At 33.9% G+C, this 21,234-nt stretch overlaps 3 protein-coding genes and 1 pseudogene across 11 annotated transcripts; all 4 read left to right on the forward strand.

Moving 5' to 3' along the window:
• The first annotated feature begins 896 nt into the window (after positions 1 to 896).
• On the forward strand, positions 897 to 4,375 carry LOC107624660 (pentatricopeptide repeat-containing protein At4g37170 pseudogene; annotated as a pseudogene). Its single transcript, XR_015892186.1, has 2 exons — positions 897 to 1,155; positions 1,271 to 4,375. The product of XR_015892186.1 is annotated as a pentatricopeptide repeat-containing protein At4g37170 pseudogene (transcript).
• Positions 4,376 to 5,279: 904 nt separating this feature from the next.
• LOC107606551 (cytochrome b561 and DOMON domain-containing protein At5g35735) lies at positions 5,280 to 8,961 on the forward strand. The gene is made up of 4 exons (XM_016308603.3): positions 5,280 to 5,670; positions 6,189 to 6,612; positions 7,132 to 7,389; positions 8,447 to 8,961. Exons 1-4 carry the CDS (start codon positions 5,333 to 5,335, stop codon positions 8,750 to 8,752), a joined length of 1,326 nt encoding a protein of 441 aa, XP_016164089.2. The 5' UTR covers positions 5,280 to 5,332; the 3' UTR covers positions 8,753 to 8,961.
• Positions 8,962 to 12,446: 3,485 nt separating this feature from the next.
• On the forward strand, positions 12,447 to 15,037 carry LOC107609453 (uncharacterized). Its single transcript, XM_016311441.3, has 3 exons — positions 12,447 to 13,224; positions 13,549 to 14,642; positions 14,726 to 15,037. Exons 1-3 carry the CDS (start codon positions 12,523 to 12,525, stop codon positions 14,769 to 14,771), a joined length of 1,842 nt encoding a protein of 613 aa, XP_016166927.1. The 5' UTR covers positions 12,447 to 12,522; the 3' UTR covers positions 14,772 to 15,037.
• Positions 15,038 to 16,697: 1,660 nt separating this feature from the next.
• LOC107609748 (uncharacterized) lies at positions 16,698 to 20,256 on the forward strand. Of its 8 annotated transcripts, none has more exons than XM_016311768.3 (9): positions 16,698 to 16,922; positions 17,171 to 17,242; positions 17,396 to 17,485; positions 17,610 to 17,652; positions 18,024 to 18,130; positions 18,599 to 18,694; positions 19,125 to 19,315; positions 19,446 to 19,518; positions 19,835 to 20,256. In XM_016311768.3, the coding sequence occupies exons 1-9, from the start codon at positions 16,824 to 16,826 to the stop codon at positions 19,946 to 19,948; spliced, it is 885 nt and encodes a 294-aa protein (XP_016167254.1). In that variant the 5' UTR covers positions 16,698 to 16,823; the 3' UTR covers positions 19,949 to 20,256. The 8 variants fall into 8 exon arrangements, with proteins under 8 accessions (XP_016167254.1, XP_016167255.1, XP_088348692.1 ...); XM_016311769.3 differs by having other exon boundaries at positions 16,715 to 16,922; positions 19,449 to 19,518; XM_088492566.1 differs by having other exon boundaries at positions 16,715 to 16,922; positions 17,174 to 17,242; positions 19,125 to 19,324; positions 19,449 to 19,518.
• Positions 20,257 to 21,234: the final 978 nt, after the last annotated feature.

A 21,234-nucleotide genomic window follows, 5' to 3' on the forward strand; every position in this document is an offset into this window, starting at 1 on the left:
GAATTAATAATTTTTATATTATAGAGTATTATTTTTATTTTAAAATAATTTATTTCACAATAAATATAATATAATATTTACTAACTTTAATTTTTAAAAATAAAATTTTATGAATTTATAAATTTTTTTGGGCCGACACAATTAGTAGATATATTTACCAAATCTTTTATCTCCTCAATTCTTTTACTTTAATCTTTTCAAGTTTGATGTTCTTGACCTTTTCATCCTTCGGTTTAACTTTAATCCTTTTACTACCTTTGGAGGAGCATATTAAACCATCCTTTTTCTCTTACCCATGACAACACCAAAAAAAAAAAATTACACCAGTCTATAAGAAAATAAATTCAACTATATAAATAGAATAAATTTCTTTATCACACCTTTTTTTTCATTTTGTTACATTCACAACTTATTCATATTTCTTCTAAAACCAAAGTTAATTATGCTAACTTATCTTCTGACAATTAATGAAATTACTTAAAAAATTTTATTGTTTTAATTATTTTGTATTTATAGTCAATTTTGTATAAATAAGTGTATTGTTCTTTATATAATGTATAAAAAATATACACAATTAAATAATTCTTTGTTTTTATCTTCTTGTCTATCTCAAGTTTTAGTATTATTTAACCTGATTTATTTAAATTTTATTTCATCGGATAAAAAATCATGGTTATGAAAAATTGAATTAGATCGGTTGATTCAACTAGATTAATCGAAAATCAATTTTTTAATCGATTTGATTTACCTAAAAAACCACCTTTCAAAAAATAAAAAAAAAATCAATTGAACTGACAGTTAATCGATTGACCTGTATAAATCAGTCTCGTTTTTTAGGGTTGTCTGGTTGAACTGACAATTAATCGGTGAACTGCATAAACCGGTCCGGATTTTGAGAGTTATCTGGTTCAGGATTAAATCCCTAAACTACGTCGTTTTAATTTAAAAAAAAAAACAAAACAGTTTCTCTTGACCGTAATCGAACCTCCCCACGATTCAAACTTGTCACACTCATCAGCCAGCCACCACCAGCTGCCACTCACCCTCTTCTCCTCGCCGTGGAATCTCTGGTCGGACACATCGCCGTCGCTCATCTTGTCGGCTCGCGTCTTCTGTCTGGGGCCTCTGCTGACGTCGCCGTTGCTCACCTCTACGGTAACCACTCCTCTGCTCCTCCCTCACTAGCCACTGCTTGCTTGCATCAGTGCTTCGTGAGTTTTATTTTTAAAAATTTTATTGATTTATTCTTCAATCTTCAATGCTTCTTCAGTGCTTCTTCTCTCGGTCACCTCACCCGCGTCCCTCTCCTTGCTACTGCACGGTTCGTCTACTTCGTCTCTGTTGAAAGCGCTGCGAGCGGTAACAGAGCTACTAACTAAACTACTGAAGAAATTGGTAAGATCAATTTGTTATGGTGTTGAGGAAAGAGGGATGCACAAGTTCAGAAATTTCAAGAGGAGCTTTTCATTCCTGAAAAGTCAGAGTCTTACTCAGTCTCGATTCAATGAACGTTGCGATGGTAACAAACTCGAAGAGGCCATCGATGTTTTGTGTCAACAAAACCGTCTCAACGAAGCCATTGAGTTGCTCCACCAAATTCATCGACCCTCCCCTCGCATTTACTCCACCCTCATTGCCGCTTGCGTTCGCCATCGAGCTCTCCAAGAGGGTAAAATGGTCCATGCTCACACCAAAGCTTCCGAGTTTGTTCCTGGGATCTCCATCTCAAATCGTTTGCTTGATTTGTATTCCAAATGTGGCAGCCTCGGTGATGCCCAGAAGCTGTTTGATGAAATGATTCACAGGGATTTGTGCTCTTGGAACACCATGATTGCTGGGTATGCCAAAATTGGACGCCTTCATCAAGCTAGAAAACTGTTTGATGAAATGCCCCAAAGAGATAACTTCTCCTGGAATGCTGTAATATCTGGTTATGTCAGGCATGGTTGTCCTTGGGAAGCTCTGGAGTTGTTTAGAAGCATGCAGAATCACGAGAGTTCGAATTCGAATAAGTTCACCTTGTCCAGTGCTCTGGCTGCTTCAGCTGCGATTCTGTGTTTGCGTCTTGGGAAGGAGATTCATGGCTACTTGACACGAACTGGTTTGGACTCGGACGAGGTAGTTTGGAGTGCACTTTTGGATTTGTATGGCAAATGTGGGAGCTTGAATGAAGCTAGGGGTATCTTTTATAAGATGGCAAACAAAGATGTAGTTTCATGGACTACCATGATTCATAGATGTTTTGAAGATGGAAGAAAGGAAGAGGGATTTTCCTTATTCAGAGAGTTGATGGGGTCAGGCATTAGGCCAAATGAGTATACATTTGCTGGAGTTTTAAATGCATGTGCTGGCCATGCCGTTGAACACTTAGGAAAGGAGGTTCACAGTTACATGGTCCGAATAGGGTGTGACCCGTGTTCGTATGCCGTGAGTGCACTTGTTCATTTGTACTCAAAGTGTGGGAATATTGAAAATGCCAGAAGGGTGTTCAACCAAATGCCTCGGCCAGGTTTGGTATCATGGACTTCTCTTATTGCTGGTTATGCTCAGAATGGTCAACCAGACGAAGCTCTTCGGTTATTTGAATTATCGCTTCGATCGGGTACTAAGCCCGATCAAGTTGTCTTTGTTGGGGTTCTTTCTGCTTGTACTCATGCTGGGTTAGTGGACAAGGGTTTAAAATATTTCCATTCAATAAAGGAGAAGCATGGGTTGATGCATACTGCAGATCATTATGCATGTGTTATTGATTTATTGGCACGATCTGGACGGTTTAAAGAGGCAGAGGATATCATTGATAAAATGCCAATAAAACCTGATAAGTTCCTTTGGGCAGCCTTACTTGGAGGATGTAGAATACATGGAAACCTTGAATTGGCTGAAAGGGCAGCAAATGCATTATTCGAGATAGAGCCAGAGGACCCAGCTACGTACATCACTTTAGCTAATATTTACGCTAATGCCGGTCTGTGGACTGAGGAAGCCAAGGTTAGAAAGACTATGGAAAGTAGGGGAATAGTGAAGAAGCCGGGTAAGAGCTGGACTGAGATCAAGAGACAGGTGCATGTCTTCCAGGTAGGAGATACATCCCACTCCAAAATATGTGATATTCATGCATTCCTAGGAGAAATCTCAAAGAAAATGAAGGAGAAAGGCTATATTCCGGACACAAACTTTGTGCTACGGGATGTGGAGGAGGAGCAGAAAGAGCAAAACCTTGTTTACCACAGTGAGAAGCTTGCCGTTGCCTTTGGAATCATTTCAACCCCTCCAGGAACTCCTATCAAGGTTTATAAAAATTTAAGAACTTGCGTAGATTGTCACACCGCCATGAAATATATATCAAAGATTGTTCAAAGAAAAATAATAGTGAGAGATTCAAATAGATTTCATTATTTTGAGGATGGAAGCTGCTCATGCCAAGACTATTGGTAACGTCGTGCCAAGCATGAGTGTAATGACATCTTCAATATATGATTTTGCCAGAAAGCAGCCTTGGGGGATTGCATTGACAATCATCTTTTCCTCTATCCCTATCATTTAAGAGGGTACCTCTATCAAGCAAAATTTTCAGATACCACATTGCAACGAGGCATGAAATGTTCAATAAATGATGGAATTATGCTGTACAGGATCACCTATTGATAAAGAGAGGGATCTCAGGAGAGTATATGTGGCAGGAGTATTATTCATTTATGAATTATGTATATACAGCAAGACAGGGTTATTTGTGGGTTCTGTATTTAACTCCATGTAAAAGTGGTAACTTATTAGCATTTCAATTTATCGGTTGCAATGTTCTTCTGGAAGATGTCCTTGTTGCGAGTTAAAGTCAGTTTTTCTTGGCCTTCTGCATCTGCCCCTCAAAGGGTAATTAAGGTGGAAAATGGTTCAAGCTCTTGCATCAAAAAGTGTGAAGGTGATAAATGGTGATTTCTATCAAGAATTGAATATGGAGATGAGGCCCAAGTAATCTTAGCTGCAAGAATCATCTGGAAACTTCAGGACATGTTAAAAAACAAAATGAAGTTATATTCTTCAACCTTTTATCTGATTTCCGAAGTCAGATAAATTCTTCAATAAAATCATAAGTTTCTAATCTTTGAAATCATATTATTGTTTGTTCCTTTCTCTCTTCTTTCACAAAAAATATGTGAACTGCATTTCACTGCAGTGCCTCCTCAGAGTCACTTTTACTGTATAGGAATTAATTTCTACAAATATAATTTTATTTGTTAGATACTGTATTGTACCTTTTATCATTTTATGTGATGTATGAGAAGAAGAGCAAGAAGAAGAAGAACATTTTATCTTATAGATATTCTCCTTACTAAGTACTTACTGCAATTATAAAGAAAGGTATCATTTTTATAAAGTATTTGTTTATTTGTTAGCTGAATCATTTCTTTCTTATTTTTCTCTTATGGGTTTAGGTAGCTGAATATTTTGGTACGTGGGTATATATGGAATTATGGATAAAGATGAGCAGCCACTTTGTCTCGTATTCCAATTATCCAATACAAGATTTGCATGAAATGAAACGTAGGTGGCTCCCTCTTAAAGGAATGAATACATTTATGTATCAGCAACTTACTGTTTCAGGATCTCAGGGCATGTTTGAGAGAGTTTCCCACCTATCACGTAAGCATAATAATCTCCATATTCCTGTATTCTTTAGTTTCTCTTTTCAGAAAGTGTTCTGAGAAAACGATTCAATGTGATACACGACCTAGCTTGCTTCATTTATCTTTTTAAAGACATGACACATTAAGATATAATACTTATGTCTTATTTTTTATGTTTTTGTTTCAATGTAATCAAACATATTTATGTTCTATGGTATCTATGGATGCTAACTCAATGCAACCTTAAACGTGGTTGCTATATTTATTATCACTTAATTGGAAGATAAAACAAAAAAGAGTTAGTTTGATAATAGAACAAAGATTATATTAAAATCTAAGAATAACATAAGTGTTTGCAGATTAAATGATACACGATGATAGTTATAATCATGTGTTCAAAGTATATACATATATTGGTGAATTAATATTAATTAATTTGACAATAAACAACACTCTAATTTTGGTAATTAAAAAGGACTTTTGTACCTAACATATATTGGTGAATTATATTAGGTGTATAAATTCTTATCCTCTTGGATGGGGAAGTATCTTGCCAATCTCTTTGGAGAAAAAGAGAAAAAGCAAAAAAGAAAGAACATAGCTGTTATAAAACTCTGTTACACCAAAGAAAGACTTAAAGTACTGATTTTTCTATCTATATATATATTCCCTCTTACCATAAAAAACCAAAAGAAAAAGAAACAAAGATGATGAACAAAGGCCAACAAAGCATGGCATCTTCTTCTAAAACTACCTTACCACTACTAATAACCATTTTGGTTTTGGGTTTTCTCTCCATTGTTGCATTTGGTGATAACAATTATGGTCCAACAAATCCTCTATTATACTGCAGTGATGACTTTGCTGATCAACTTGAAGCAAGGAAATTCAATGTATCAGGCTGCAAGAAATTGCGCACTCTAGACGCCGAGTTTGCCTGGAACTACAGCAATTTGACCACCACCAACAACAGCACCAACACCACCACCGTCAATGGCACACTCATTGAGATCTTTTTCCGGGCAAAGCTCAGACACTATGAAGGGTGGGTAGTTATTATTATATGATGCATGAATACTTCTAGTCTGATATGCATATCAGTGTTTAATTCCAATGTACCAAGTCATTAACATACAGTTGTTTTATATTATTATCTTATGAATGCAATCAAATTTATTCATTGTTATCATTAAAATAAGTAGTTCATTAGTTATAACTTTTTTTTTTGTTCATTGATGATTAAAAGTTTAAACCTTATTCATTGCATTTTTTAATTATAACATAACTATTTATATATGTTGGAGTCTATGGTGGCTATCATTATATATGCTCACAAGTTAATCAGGCTTATGAAAAGATAGGTCGGGTCAAAACTTAGATTGTGTCTGGTCTATTTCATCCCTAATGTTAAATTTCATTTTCTATAAAGAAAAATGTTAATGTTGGCTCAAATATAATGCAAATGATATAAGAAAAATTTACTCACCTAACATTTGTCTTTAATCTTTTTTCTTATTAATTATAAGAACATATCGGATTCAAAACTTGTATTTATGCAAATAGGTGGGTAGCATGGGGTGTGAACCCAGGAAAGAAGCCACAGATGGTGGGAACCAAAGCCATCATAGCCATCAAACACAACAAGGGGACGACGGATGTGCACACGTATGACGTAACCAAAGAGACAAGAAAGGGTTGCAGGCTTTGGCCGACGTCTCCATCGGAGTTTGGGCTAAATGTGTTGGATAAGCAAGCATGGAGCAATGGCACTAAGCAATGCACTACTCTGTATGCAAAGTTGATCCTTCCTTTTCCAGAGTATAACATAACTAGGCTTAACCATGTGTGGCAAGTTGGAGATGATGTTAATGGTGACCAACCATTGCAGCACAGAGTCACCCTTCAGAATGTGGATAGCACTGAGACAATTAACATCACTTCTCCCGATGGCCAAAGCTATGGTCAGAACCGGAGATTCCTTAGATCAGTAAGTTTCTTATCACCTTTATATTCCGAGGTGGCTACAGATGTCTTCATGTGAAAATCATAACCAAGATGTTGCATTGTATTATGTTAGATAATTTAGTTAGACATATCAAATCATCTAATGGTTCTCAGTTGTTATCTTTACATAAAGACATCTCCGTATATGTTCAAATAATACAACTGATATAACGTTTAATATGATTTGATTTATAACTTTTTTTTTCCTTCTAAATTTACATACATATCTTTGCATGATGGATTCTTCAAATTTATAATTAATGTTGCTTTTTTTTTTCTTCTTAAGACCTACAAGTGTATTCATATCATGAACCTTACTTTTTTATTTCATATACCTCATTATTTGTATATTTATACCCAGTAAGCATGCATCATCAATAAACAATAGTAATGGGTATTATATATTGAGAATAAATTCTTTGCTTGTGTGCTTTGTAGAGACATACAATACATATATACATAAGTAATGTTTTTTGTGGTTGGAATTGAATGAATTAATCAGGTGCATGGAGTTCTAAACATCATAGGGTGGGGAACACTACTACCAATTGGAGTAATAATAGCTCGGTACTTTAGAGTGTTTCCATTTATTTGGGACAAAGTTTGGTTCAATATCCACGTTGGTTTCCAATTAACTGGTTTTCTAATTGGCACTGCTGGTTGGGCTATTGGTCTTAGTCTTGGAAGATCTTCAGAGTATTACACCTTCCACACGCATCGAACCTTTGGCATTCTCATTTTCACATTTAGCACAATCCAAGTAATATTCTTCTTCTCTCTCTTTTTTGTCTATAGTTTGATTTCTACAATTTATATCTTAATAAAGCCATGCATGCACATATATAGTTGTATGTAAGATGAAGCTAATTTTTATGCAGATTTAACCAATAAAATTTCAGAATAATGATATATTATAGTAAATAGTTATGACATTAGTAGTTAATTATTGGTTTAATTACTCTGTTGGTCCCTATAGTTTCGCGAAATTTTCAATTAAGTCCCTATACTTTTTTTTCTTTTAATTGAGTCCCTACATCAAATTTTTTTTTTAATTCGGTCCCTACACTTTTTTTTTTCCTTTTATTTAGGTCTTTATACCAATTTTTTTTTTAGTTGGGTCCCTATAAAATTAAGCCAATTACTACTAAAAGGGACTTAATTGAAAAAAAAATTTAGTGTAGGGACCCAATTAAAAAGAAAAAAAGTATAGGGACCTAATTGAAAATTTCACGAAACTATAGGGACCAACAGAGTAATTAAACCTTAATTATTTAGGGTGATTTGAGGCTTCGATTTACAGACAATAAAATGAAATATTAAGAAAAACGATTTAAATTGTTCTTATTGTCTCTATTTTATCTGCTTAGATATTGTTATTATACAAAAATATAGAGACATTTGATACAAAAACTAGTTTAATTATGATAAACTGAGTTAGGCACAGTGTGTGTTTGGAAAAGGAAAAATAACAAAAAAGATGAAAAGAAAAAGAATAAAAAAGGCAAAAGGTGAAAGTGGTGTGTATGAAAATTCTAATTTGTAATTTTCTTTATATATATTTTTGCAGTATTCACTCTTCTTTTATAAAATAAATAAATAAATAATCTGGTCTGGCAAGCTGTTACGTACTACCAAACCACCCCCCTCCCCGAATTTGGCAGTACGAGTTTGGCGGGCTTAAAATATCTGCCTTTTGATGGGCTTAGCGGACCGGCCTAACGAATTTGGCTCATTTTTAGCCACATCTAGGCATACCCTGTATTTTTGTATTGAAGCATGCATACTAATCTAGTGTAGTGAATTTTGTGCATTTTCAGATGTTGGCATTTCGGTTAAAGCCAAAGATTACTGATGATTATAGGAAATACTGGAATATGTACCATCATTTTCTTGGCTATGGACTACTTGCAATCATAGTCATAAACATATTCAAAGGGATTTCAATGTTGAAAGGAGGAGTTGGATGGAAATGGGCATACATTGGAATCATTGCGTTTTTGGGTGCCATTATACTCACTTTTGAGATTATCACATGGCTACGTTTCATGTTGAAGCTACCAGCAATCACAATTCCACCAAAAGAAAACAAGACTAGTAATAATCCCACACAAAACAAACAGTAGCCATGCATGTACACAAGAGGCTGCAAAAATCTTGCTTCAATAATGTGTTCTTTTTTCCTTTTTGCCCATTTTATAATTGAAATTAGAACTTGATTTTTTTCTTATTATTTTTGGGTTTTGTGGAAAATAAGGAAGCATTGCTTTGATATTTGTCTAAGACAATAATATAATTTTTTTAATGTTATATATCAATAAATTTTTGTATTGAATTTAATGGGAAATTAAGTAAAAAAAAAAAAAAACTATACTAAACAAACTACTTAAATGATTTTGGAAATGTGCATTAAATTTAATAGATTGATTTATGTTGAACAATCCACCCATCCAAACTTCGCTTTTTATTTTTATTATGGAAAAGGGTGTGGAGTAGTACGGGTTTATGGAGAGAGTGTGTGCTTTACAACAGTGTGGGATCAGGTAAGGACAGATCGGACCGTCCGAATTCTCCATTACAAATCGGACGGTCCGTATTGCTATCACAGATCGCAGGGTCCGATCTGCCTCCTCCTCCCCCTCAAAATAATCTTATAATAATCAAATCGGACCCTACGAATTGTTTTTTCAATTTATTAAAAAAAAAATAAAACGGACGGTCTGAATTGCACCATCTAAAATTTAAATTTTTGCTCCTTGCAAATCGGACCATCTGATTTGCACCATATATTTTATTCTTCAGCAATTCGGACCATCCGAATTGCTCCTGCCTAATGTCACAAAAAGCTGCCCCCACACTGTAGTTAAGCACCCCAATACTCCATAATAGATGACTACACACTCATTAGTTCCATAACCATAAAAATCAGTCTCCAAACTTTTGTATATCAGATTTTTTTTTTATTGTGTAATACTTCTTTTGAGTAAAATCCTAGAAAAGGTAAATTGAAATGTAATATTGTAAAACATAACCTTTTAGTTTTGCTGTGTGTTTTTGTTAGATATAATACATGAATAGAAAAATTTGGCTGGTGAAACGCTAAACTAGAAAAAACAAATTAAATATTGAAATTAATAATAATTTAGTTAATAAATTAGACTACCTCATTTTTATTTTTTTTTTCTGTAAAGGACATCTATTATATTTTGTTATGTTAGCATTTACTTGTCATACCATTATAAAAGACTTTTAAATTTTATCCATAGTTGTCAGAATCGAACCGATGATCAAATCGGTTAGATTACTAAATCATTAAATTATTGGTTTAACCGATGAGTTATTGATTGAACTGGTTGATCCGGTCCTATGTAAATAAAAAATAAAAAATAGTTAAAAATTTAAAATTAAAATTAAAATTTAAAATACATGTTTCACTAATATTTTAAGAATATCAAGCTATTTTAAAATAATATGGAACAGAAATAATAAATATTTTGTTATTTTTACTCTATCATAAATATTTTTATTTTGTTTTTATATTAAAATAACTATTATTTTTTAATTTTAATAATTTATTAATTAGTTTATATCTATTATACTATTATATACTACAAGTATTTATTAAAAAATAATATTAATAGACATTATATAATTATAAAAAAAAAATAAATGAGTTTATAATTATTATTAAATAAAAATATAATTAATTTAAGAATGAGTGAATTTATAACTAAAATTAAAATAAATTATTTGATGATATATATATATAGATTAATTTGCATATAAATTAACAAATATTATAACAGCCTAGTGACTGTGAATGATACTTCTTTTTATGAGGATAGGGGTTTGAACCTTGTCGAACAAAATTTCAATTCCAAATAGTTCGGTTGAACCGATTTTCACCAAATTTGATTGGTTTTTAACAGTTCACTCCAAGTTGAATCGGTATAGAGTCCGATTCACCTTTTTTTTTTTTTATCAAATCGATCGGTTCGGTTCAATTTCAATAACTATAATTATATCTGACCAATAAAAAACAATTTTTTTTATAAAAACTAAAAAAAAGATAATTTCATAGGCTCATTTTTTATAATATGAAAAGGATTTGAATCCTCTAAAGTTTGAATTTCACTTTAGAGAATAAAGTGTGATCTCTCACCATTTATTTTATAGGTGGGATCAAGAATAAATATGAAAGAGAAACTTCAAGGGTAGAAGATCACACTTTACTCTCTAAAGTAAAATTCAAACTTTAGAGTATCCAAATCCATATGAAAATATTATTGGTGTTTTGGTTGGAAATGAATGCATTTGGTGTATTTATGAATTGGTGGACATGTCAAAAGGGCAGGTTCAACACACGGGTAACGTGCTGCCAAAATGCGAGGGGAGTGTGTTGACTCACGTGAGGAGCGTGATGACATATGTCTCAAACTGGTTGCTTGGAGATGCAACACGTGGGGTTGTGGTAACACGTGTTTGAATCTAATTGCTTGGAGATGCAATACGTGGGGAATGTGTTAAGTGCTCTTCCTATATAAGGTAAAATTCAGTACAATTTTATTGCGAAGAGGAGAGTTGTTTAAGTGTGTTTTTGATGTGGTGGAAGATACCACAAATTTAATGATGTATCATAATGGTAAAATTATTTAGAATACTCATAAGAGAGTGAGTTATGTGTATGAAAATTCGTTTTCGTTCGTGATTCTATGCACTATGACATTCACAAAATTTTTGAACTATTTCTGTCAAAGCATAGAAAACAATATATTGAGAGAGAGAGCGCAATATTCTATACCAGAATTCCGTTATAATTTTTTGTGGTCTAATAATATCAATTATTGATGAAGTAAATATATAAAATATGTTCCATATTCACCGAAAACTCAAGACAACCATAAATTGAGTTTCATGTCGAATTTGAAAATGTAAAAGATGAGAAAGCCGGAAAATCCCTCAAGTTCATGCTCACACAGCTCGAAATAAAAGTCAACCCAGACAATTGCATTACAATAATAAATATGAGAATTCGACCTATGTGAAGAAGATTCAACAACTAAATATTAAACTAGCCTCCCTCTTCCGATTTCTACCAACATCCGCTCTAAAATCTCTACCACTATTCCCCATGCTGAAGAAAAACAACTCCAATAGATCGAAAAATGCGAACAAGCATTCAGTAACAGACCACCATGAAAAAAAGAGTATTTTGATAAGAAACTTTTTAAAATTTCATGCATTGCATGGGTTAGATCAGTTCATAAGTTGTTAAAAAAAAAAAAAAGAGTTGATTCATAGTTTTGCCATTTCTCTTTATCGAAATTTACTTTTTCGGCTTGGTGCGGCGAAAAAAGGGCTCAAATTTATAGATATGGAAGGCTTGGGTGTGATCTGCCCAGATATGGAATTATGGTGTACAAGACAAAAATGTGAGACAATTTTTTCTGAGCTAAAGGGAGAACAACTCGGACCATGCGAGTTCTTTGGTCATAAAATTTTGTTTCACAGATCACATGGTCCAATTTGCAGCTAATGGAATTTGAAATCTGAAACGTGGAATTCGGACCTTCCGTTTTTCTTGTTCTGGGTAATTCTTTTTTTACGTTTTGAGGGACACAATTCGCAGAGTCCGAATTCTGCTTTTTCTGATCCCACAACGAGATGAAGCACCCATCTTCCCGTATGCTAGTTCAACACTTCTTTTACTTCCATATTCAAATTAAAAAGCGGCTAAAGGAGTGTTTGGTGACCTAAAAACCAAGTAAGTAAAGTGGCCCAGTCACTAAGAAGCCTATGACCTCAACAAAAAAGAAGTATTTTGTTAAGAAACTGTGTATAAGTGGCCCAGTCACTAAGATAGTGTTGTGACCTAAAAGCTAAAACAGAAAGCAACATGCCAATCATACCCGCAGATATGTCGGCACCCGCACTCTTCTCCACCGTCAGCGCCGCCACGGCCACTGCCACAACCTTGTTCTTAATCTGCAAGTCTCGTCTCATGCGCGTCAGCCCCTACGAAAAGAACCTCACAACACACCATCTCGAGCAACCCAAACGCAGTCCCGAACAACCCGAACGCGATCCACGTGGCAAGATGCTATTCGTTTCCCAAATCGGAACTTCAAAAGCCCTAGCGACGCGCCTCTGCGATTTGTTAGAGTCGAAAGGCGTCGTTTTGGACCTCGTAGATGCCCGGAATTACGAGCCCGAATCCCTACCCAAGGAGAACCTCGTCGTCCTCGTTGCTTCAACTTCGGAAGTTTGGAACCTATATTCCGCACGGGATTTCTCCTACAATGACCTAACTTGGGGAGCAAGGTTCTTCGTCAATTGGATCGAGGAAAAAGCGAAGGCCTTTAAGGTTGGAGCTTTTGTTGTGAATGCTTGCAGCTTCAGTGCCTTTGTGGTGGGCACACAGGTTACTGAAGGTGGCAAGAATCTGATGGCTAAGGCCGCCAATGAGATTAGGGTTTGGGGGCACACTGCTGAATCGAACGCGGATTTTGACAGCTGGTGGGGAAGTGTTGTTGCGGTTTTGCAAGGTGCTGTTTTGGGAGATGTTGCTGACGGAATATGCGAGAAATCTGAACCTGAGGTCCGTTTCTGCATCCTCTTAACTGGATAACTATGGCGTTTCTATTTATTATCATCACACTGCAGAGCTTTCTATTTAATAGTTACTTGCACTAAACTTATGGTGACTTAATTCTGTCGTAGATAATATGACGGTGGAAATTCAAATGCAGTCAGACTTCAGGTGAAATTGATAGTTGAGAGCTGTTAGATGAAAATTTAGTCAAATCAGTCAAATCATCTAACAGATCTTAACTATCAACTTCAAATGAAGTCTACTGCACCTGAGATTCCACCTAATCCGATTGTTTTCCTATTTAATAGTTAATTGTTTCCCTAATTCAAGGATGCTGGTTCTTCTGATCCAAAGCGTTTATATATGTTGGTGGAAAATGGGGATTCGATAACAGAGGAAACCGAGACTGGTTGGAGCTTCACTAGTATCATCAAGCACAGGATGTTAGCTATCAATGACGACAACTTTATGAAAGATGGCACTATTAAACTTGATGAAACAGGACGTGTAACTCCTGAATGGCCACTTAAAGATGATCTATTCGTCGACAACAGTCGGTTACCAACTTCTCAAGGATTTTGTTCTGTTGGTCACTGCTTTTTCTTTGCAGGTGGTTTTTTGGCTACTTTTTTACCAGAATGGAACTTGAGTTTGGACGATCTTTTCCCATCAAACCTGTGGTGCCTCAAGTTTAAGGATTCTACTTGGGTTTGGAGTATATGTGGAAGCATGTTCTGCCATCGATCAAATCCCTTAATAGTCCCACACGATGGCAAATTGTACATCTTTGGGGGTCATGAAGTAGCTGCACATTGGGTTGAGATCTATAGCCTAAAATCAGGTCTTTGGGAAAAAAGGGAAGTGCCCAATTCTGCTCTCTTGCCAGATCTCACGTGCACTCCTAGCTCTTACTTTATTTGGGAGGATAGCAACAAGAGTCACCAGAAGACCCGCATTGTATTGTATTATGTTGATTATAAGTATAACCGTCAGTGGCTCATGTCATATGACGTCAAGGCTAACAGCTGGGAAGCAGTTGATTGCAATTTTCCGTCAGTTCCTGAAGCTTGTTCTCGAAAAGTATTTTGTTTGGGATGCAGCCATTATGTTCTGATTGTTGACTTCGGTGAAATGGGGTGGACGTGGTATATTTATGACTTGTCCAAGAAGAAGCTTGTGGCAGTAGTGCCCATAGATGATTTGGACAACAGTGGGATGGTATCAAATATTTTTTGTTGCCCCCACACTAGCAAAGAAAGTTTGATCTATGTATTGATGGAATTCGATGAAAGGGCTTACGAGAAAGGGTCAAATCTTCCTCAGCTTGTTCCTTATGCCAGAGTCAGGCTCCAACTCAAACCCTTTTCTGCCAAGATTGAATACAAGGGTTATCTTAGAGTTGGTCCTCATTACCAATGCTATATGTGAGTGTGCGCTTCTCTTTAAACTTGTTTCACCCTATCCATTGATTGAGCTTTGATATTTACTTGTTTAACTCTGTGGACAGGTTTGCTGTTGGAGATGAAGGCAATAAAGAGAAGAGTGTAGTTTAGTATGGAGGTGTGGTGGATATTAGGAATTGGAATTTGACAATGAATGAAAAGTAGCCAAAGAAAGAAGTGATGGATAGAAAAGTGATATGAAAGCTCTAGCCACCTTGAATCCAACTTTGTTACCAAGAAATGCATGCCAATCTGCCCTTCTACAAGTATAGAAATATTTTGTAAGCTATGTATTTACCTCTTTGGCCCTGAAACACAGGACTCAACATCTCCCAAGTCTAAGTGCAATTGACATGTATATATATACTCTTTTATCATGATTTATATCTAGAAACAAACAAACTAGGGTGAACACGGGTCGGTTTGGTTCGGATTCAATGTAAAATTAGAATTGAACCGATCACAAAGTAATTGGTTTGGTTTGGTTCGGATTTACGTTTTTTTTGTGCTTGTACCCGAACCAAACCAAACCGATTAAGAGCGGATTAGTTCGGTTCGGGTAGCGGGTACCCGATGACTTTGAAATTCATAAAAAAAACTAAATTGACAAATTTTTATCTTAAAAATTCAAGAAATACAATAAACATGTAACATCAACAGAAATAATGCAAACATATTAAATATCAAATACATTAAAAACTAAACTCATCAAAATCCAAACATATTAATAGTAAATAATCTTGTCTAATGAAAATATAAAAATGCAATAGAAATATTAGAAGTTAAATACAAAAGTCTAGTGAATAATCTTTGAAAGAAGCTAAAACCAAAACACATTAAAATCTAAACATTAGTGAAATAGAATTAGGATTATGAGTTAAAAAACACATAAAAAGTCATATATATATTTTATTTAATTAATTATGATCGGGTATATGGGTTGGTTCGGGTTCTGCGCCCCCAAAACCGATACCCGAACCAATCATTAACAAATGTCATTGGTTTGGTTCGGGTTGGACCCGATTACCCGTCGGTTCCAGAACCAATTTGATTTGTTTGGTTCGAGTTCGGATGAATAATCGGGTACCCGCTACCCGTGCTCACCCCTAAAACAAACAACTTTTATTAAATATACTTTACCTGGCCAAGCATTTCTGCCTCTGCTTCAATTCCTCCTATGGAACTTACATTCCCCATTTGCTTGTAGTGCATCATCTGAGAACCTGAATGACATGGCTACATTTCATGTTGAAGCTACCAGCAATCACAATTCCACCAAAAGAATAATCCCACACAAACAAATAGTAGCCATGCATGTACACAAGAGGCTGAAAAAAACTTGTTTCAATAATGTGTTCTTTTTTTCCTTTTTTCCTATTTTACAATTGAAATTAGAAGGATTTTTTTTCTTTTTATTTTTGGGTTTTGTGGAAAATAAGGAAGCATTGCTTTGATATTTGTATGTGACAATAATATAATTTTTTTAATCTTATATATCAATAAATTTTTGTATTGAATTTAATGGGAAATTAAGTAAAAAAAAGTTATACTAAACAAACTACTTAAATAAATTTGGAAATATGCATTAAATTTAATAGATTGATGTATGTTTGAACAATCGACCCATCCAAACTTTTGTATATCAGGTTTTTTTTTTTAGTAAAATCCTAGAAAAGGTAAATTGAAATGTAATATTGTAAAACATAGCCTTTTTAGTTTTGCTGTGTGTTTTTGTTAGATATAGAAAATTTTTTGTTGTGAAACCCTAAACTAAAAAAAAAAATTAAAGATTGAAATTAATAATAATTTAGTTAATAAATTAGAATACCTCTTTTTTTTCTGTAAAAGACATTTATTATATTTTGTTATGTTAGGGAATTTTAAATTTTATATGACCAATAAAAAACCAATTTTTTGTATAAGAACTAAAAAAATAGATAATTTCGTAATCAATTATAAATTATTGTTTTTAAATGTTTTAGAATTTAGACTTTTAGTTATTATTGAAATGACTATAATACCCTCGTATTCTACCCTGGAGGGAGTAGTAAGCAAATAAGCATGTTTCGAAACAAACGCAGAAAGCTTAGTATAAAAGTGAGAATCAGTAGCAAAAACATTTCATAAACATCGCAATCCACAATCGCCAATCGCCAATCGCCAATGAAGATGATTGAGGTTTCCCAAATCGCTGCTGAGCAACTTGTTCTCGAACTCAGCAACCCCGATCTCCGAGAAAATGCTCTTCTCGAACTCTCCAAGGTACAAAATAAAGTCTCGGTTTTTTTCCTTTCTGTTGGATTACAAGGATTAAATCCTTAACCAAAAAAGCTGCATTGTTTTGATTTTGACTTTTCAGCAAATGGGTTAATTTTTATTTCCATAAAGTTTTTTCCTTTTAAATTATTTCTTGATGTTATGTTTGTGTTATGATTAAGCTTCTTTTTTTTTGTTCTGGTAATTAATTTACACTGTTGTTGCACTGACACAAGTAATTTATTGAATTTTAGAAGAGAGAGTTATATCAAGATCTCGCTCTGTTACTGTGGAATTCCTTTGGCACCATTGCAGCGCTTTTACAGGTATATTATGTTATTTGCATTGAATTGTTTTCTATCAAGAATTCAAGATTGTAATGTTTGTTCTTTGGACCTGGTTTTCCAATTTGTTTTTTCTCCATAAGTGGTGATTTACTAGAATTTGAAATTTCTAATTTCTTTGATTTTTGCTTCCAGGAAATAGTTTCTATATACCCTGTTCTTTCGCCCCCAAATCTTACTCCAGCTCAATCAAATCGAGTGTGCAATGCTCTTGCTCTTCTTCAGGTGAGATGAGATTGTAATAATGTACTATGAAATTTTGTATCATGGATATTTTCTGTGCCCATGTTTCTTGTTTTCATGCCATGTTGTTAAGGTTTTCTTTTCCTTTTTTGTGTTCTTGATGCAGTGTGTGGCATCTCACCCTGATACAAGGATGCTATTCCTCAATGGTAATGTCTCTTATTATTTTATCATTTTTCACTATTTAGTGTGTTTGTTGTAATTACTAGTCTATTTTCAATCAAATATAAGATAAAAGTTTTGGTTTTGGAGGATATCTTCTCCTCAATGAGTTGTACTTTTGCCTCTTGCTCTCTCCAATAAAATTCATTCATTTTTATACATAATAGAAAATGGTTTAAGATGCTTTGCTTGGAAAGTCTTTGGTCCAATAATTAGTTTCTATCTATACTAAAGAATATAAATTTTTCTTGCTTGCTTTGACATTCCCATATCCATCTTGGCATTTTCTGGCTCACTAACAGATTAAACTCAAAAAAAAATTGTTCATTTTTTTGAACTTGTTTTTTCTCATGGGCAGCTCATATACCTCTATATTTGTATCCTTTCCTTAATACAACAAGCAAGTCAAGACCATTTGAATATTTGAGGCTTACTAGCCTTGGTGTCATTGGTGCTTTAGTGAAGGTACTGCATTCTTTCTGATAATGTTGTTGGACGCATATATACTTGATTGCAAGTATAATAATTTTTTTATTGGAACATTCATGTTGACAAGAGAACAATTTTAAAGTACTAAAAGTATTGCCACAAAAAACTTTGTCATAGATAATCATATGGAAGTTAACAAGTGACACAGAAAAATGTAGTAATAATAGTAGCTACTTGTTGATTATTTCAGTGGCTTCCTATGTTAGATTTACAATTAAATCTATTAATTTTCAAAGTTCAGCATCTGAAAATTCGGTATATCCTAATGGAGACATACAAATCCAACTTCTTTGGATGAGTTCATCAATTAGGGAATAAAATTTCCCCTACTATTTTAAGCCCTTTGCATGATTGTTGAATTTTTTTTCTGCCATCGGTCACATGTATAAGATTGTACCTCTTTGTTATCAATTGTGATCATTACTTTCCTGTTGATATTCACAGGTTGATGATACGGAAGTTATAAGTTTCCTTCTTTCAACAGAAATAATTCCGTTGTGCCTTCGCACTATGGAACTGGGAAGTGAATTGTCAAAAACAGTTGAGTTTACTTGTTCTTGGTTTTTAGCCAATTTGTTTTTAATAGATTACTTTGTTTGGATGAATTTTGATTTCGTTGATATTTACTGCTTCATTTTTTATCTTGTTCCAATAGAATGCTATTCAAGAAGTGTTTCACTATATTTTGCAACTTATGTGTTCTATGAGATTTTCATTGATAGAGTGATCTTGGCATGATATAAAATGGTAAATGAATACTTATAATACTTGAATAAGCTTTTCTCTCAAGAACCTTATTGTCTTGTTCCTTTTTCCCCTCTTTGGAACTAATAGAACAATGTGAATATACATAAATATTACATGCTAGTTAATGTTGCATCCTTGTATTGTAGGATGCAAAATAATACTATAATATAATATAATATAATATCTTATATTTGGTTGTCTAATAAAAGCTCTTGTATTGTAGGTTGCAACCTTTATAGTTCAGAAAATTCTTTTGGATGATGTGGGTTTGGATTATGTTTGTACCACAGCGGAACGCTTTTTTGCAGTAGGTCGAGTTCTGGGGAACATGGTGGCAGCTCTGGCTGAGCAACCCTCATCTCGCCTTTTGAAGCACATTATTCGTTGCTATCTTCGTCTATCCGATAATCGGAGGTTGGATAAGTAGAGTGCAACTTCCATGATCTTTTAGTGTTGCTGTTCTCAACCTTCCTATCTCTAATTTCCCTGTTGTGGCTGCTTTTATTTGTTCAAAGTTTCTAACAAAACTGGCTTTCCATTAAAGCAGGGCTTGTGATGCACTAAGAAGCTGTCTTCCGGAGATGTTAAGAGATGCTACTTTTAATACCTGCCTTCGTGTAAGTACTACTTATGGAATTAATATGCATATGATTTAGTAAAATGTGTTTGGGTTGCTTGATCAATTTAGTCATAGATTGAACCCTTGAAGAGAAAAGAGTAGTAACTAGAAAAAGTTAGTTATGTACATGTACTTACTCATGGGTACATTTCGCCGACTCGCTCTCTTTCACTACTGGATGTAGCTTGGGAGGGCGAGTTGACTTGGTGTACGAAAAAACTCTCTTCATGGGATTCTCGGTTCCAAAGCTAATGATTCTTTCATTGGACCTTATAGTATGTTTTCATGATGTGTTGCTGGTTTCATGTACTCAGGAAGACCAAACAACTAGGAGGTGGCTACAGCAGTTGCTTCACAATGTTGGAGTGAATAGGGTTCCTCCACTACAAGCCGGAGCAGGATTCGATCATAATATGATGGTGGCGTGAGGACGAGTTCTCGCTTCATCACGGGTCTTCGATATCACCCTTGATGGCCCATTTATGAAACTTGAGAGATAAGTTTTGCAAACAGTGATGATTTTGTATCTAGTCATATGGTGGTTCTTTTGGTTTGGAAAGGTTGTAGTAGTGGTAATATTTTAGTAGACTTTTTAGGTGGTGGTTTCTTTCTATACTCCACAATGATGATTTCTTACAGAGTTGTTTGAGTTGTTCAATTCAGCATCCTGTGAGATTTCCTGCTGACTTTATTATCCAGTAAGATTTTATCCAATAAAATATCGGATGCTTTTTTTTTTTTTGAAAAATTGAGCATTATTCTTGAAGGAGATATATATATATATATATTTTTTTCAGCCTAAGAGTTGGTGTGGTTGCAACTTGAGGTTTTTGAAGAGAAGATAGGAAGGGAGAGTTTAAACTGAGTATATACTCAAATAGGGTCGCTAAGGAATTTCGTGTTGGATATTTTCGTCTCCAAAAAAATAAATTTATTATGTTCAAGTTCCTAAACTTTATAAACGTAAGATATATACTCAAATAGGGTCGCTAAGGAATTTCGTGTTGGATATTTTCGTCTCCAAAAAAATTAATTTATTATGTTCAAGTTCCTAAATTTTATAAACGTAAGACATATAAATCTTTCTATCATACTTTTGAGAATTTATTTGTCCAAATAAAACCAATGAATTTAACTAGGATTTATCTTATATAAAATTTAGGGATCTTAACTTAATAAAATTAAGGTCAGAGACAAAAATATCTTATGCGAAATTCTTTAGAAATCTATTTGGATATATACTCTTAAACGTTTCTTCAATGAATCACAATATTTTGCTGACTTGTTGTCCATGTATCGAACATATTTAAAACATGACATTTATTCAACATGTATATCATTATGTCCAAAATATTTTTGGATAATTTAGATATATCCAAATATGATCAACTAACATCATATCTAATTTTATTTTTGAATTCTAGACATATATTTGTAAAATAAAATTTAAAATAGTATGTATTATTAATTATCAATAAATATTAATATATTATTATAATTTTTCTTCAAATTCTTTATTTATAGATCTAACAAAAATTTAAAATTAACATGTCAATGTATTTCATATACGAGCTTTGTAGTTAATAACAAAATAATAATTAAATTTATCTTTGTAATTATTTTTTTAAGTAAAAAATTTAAATATTTAAAATTTTTAAAAATAGTCAAGACTATAATCCAAGACTCGCAATTATTTTTCTTGCCTCTGTATAAC

Source organism: Arachis ipaensis, chromosome B7, assembly GCF_059453495.1.
Source record: "Arachis ipaensis isolate K30076 ecotype BB chromosome B7, ASM5945349v1, whole genome shotgun sequence".
Lineage (NCBI taxonomy): Eukaryota > Viridiplantae > Streptophyta > Magnoliopsida > Fabales > Fabaceae > Arachis > Arachis ipaensis.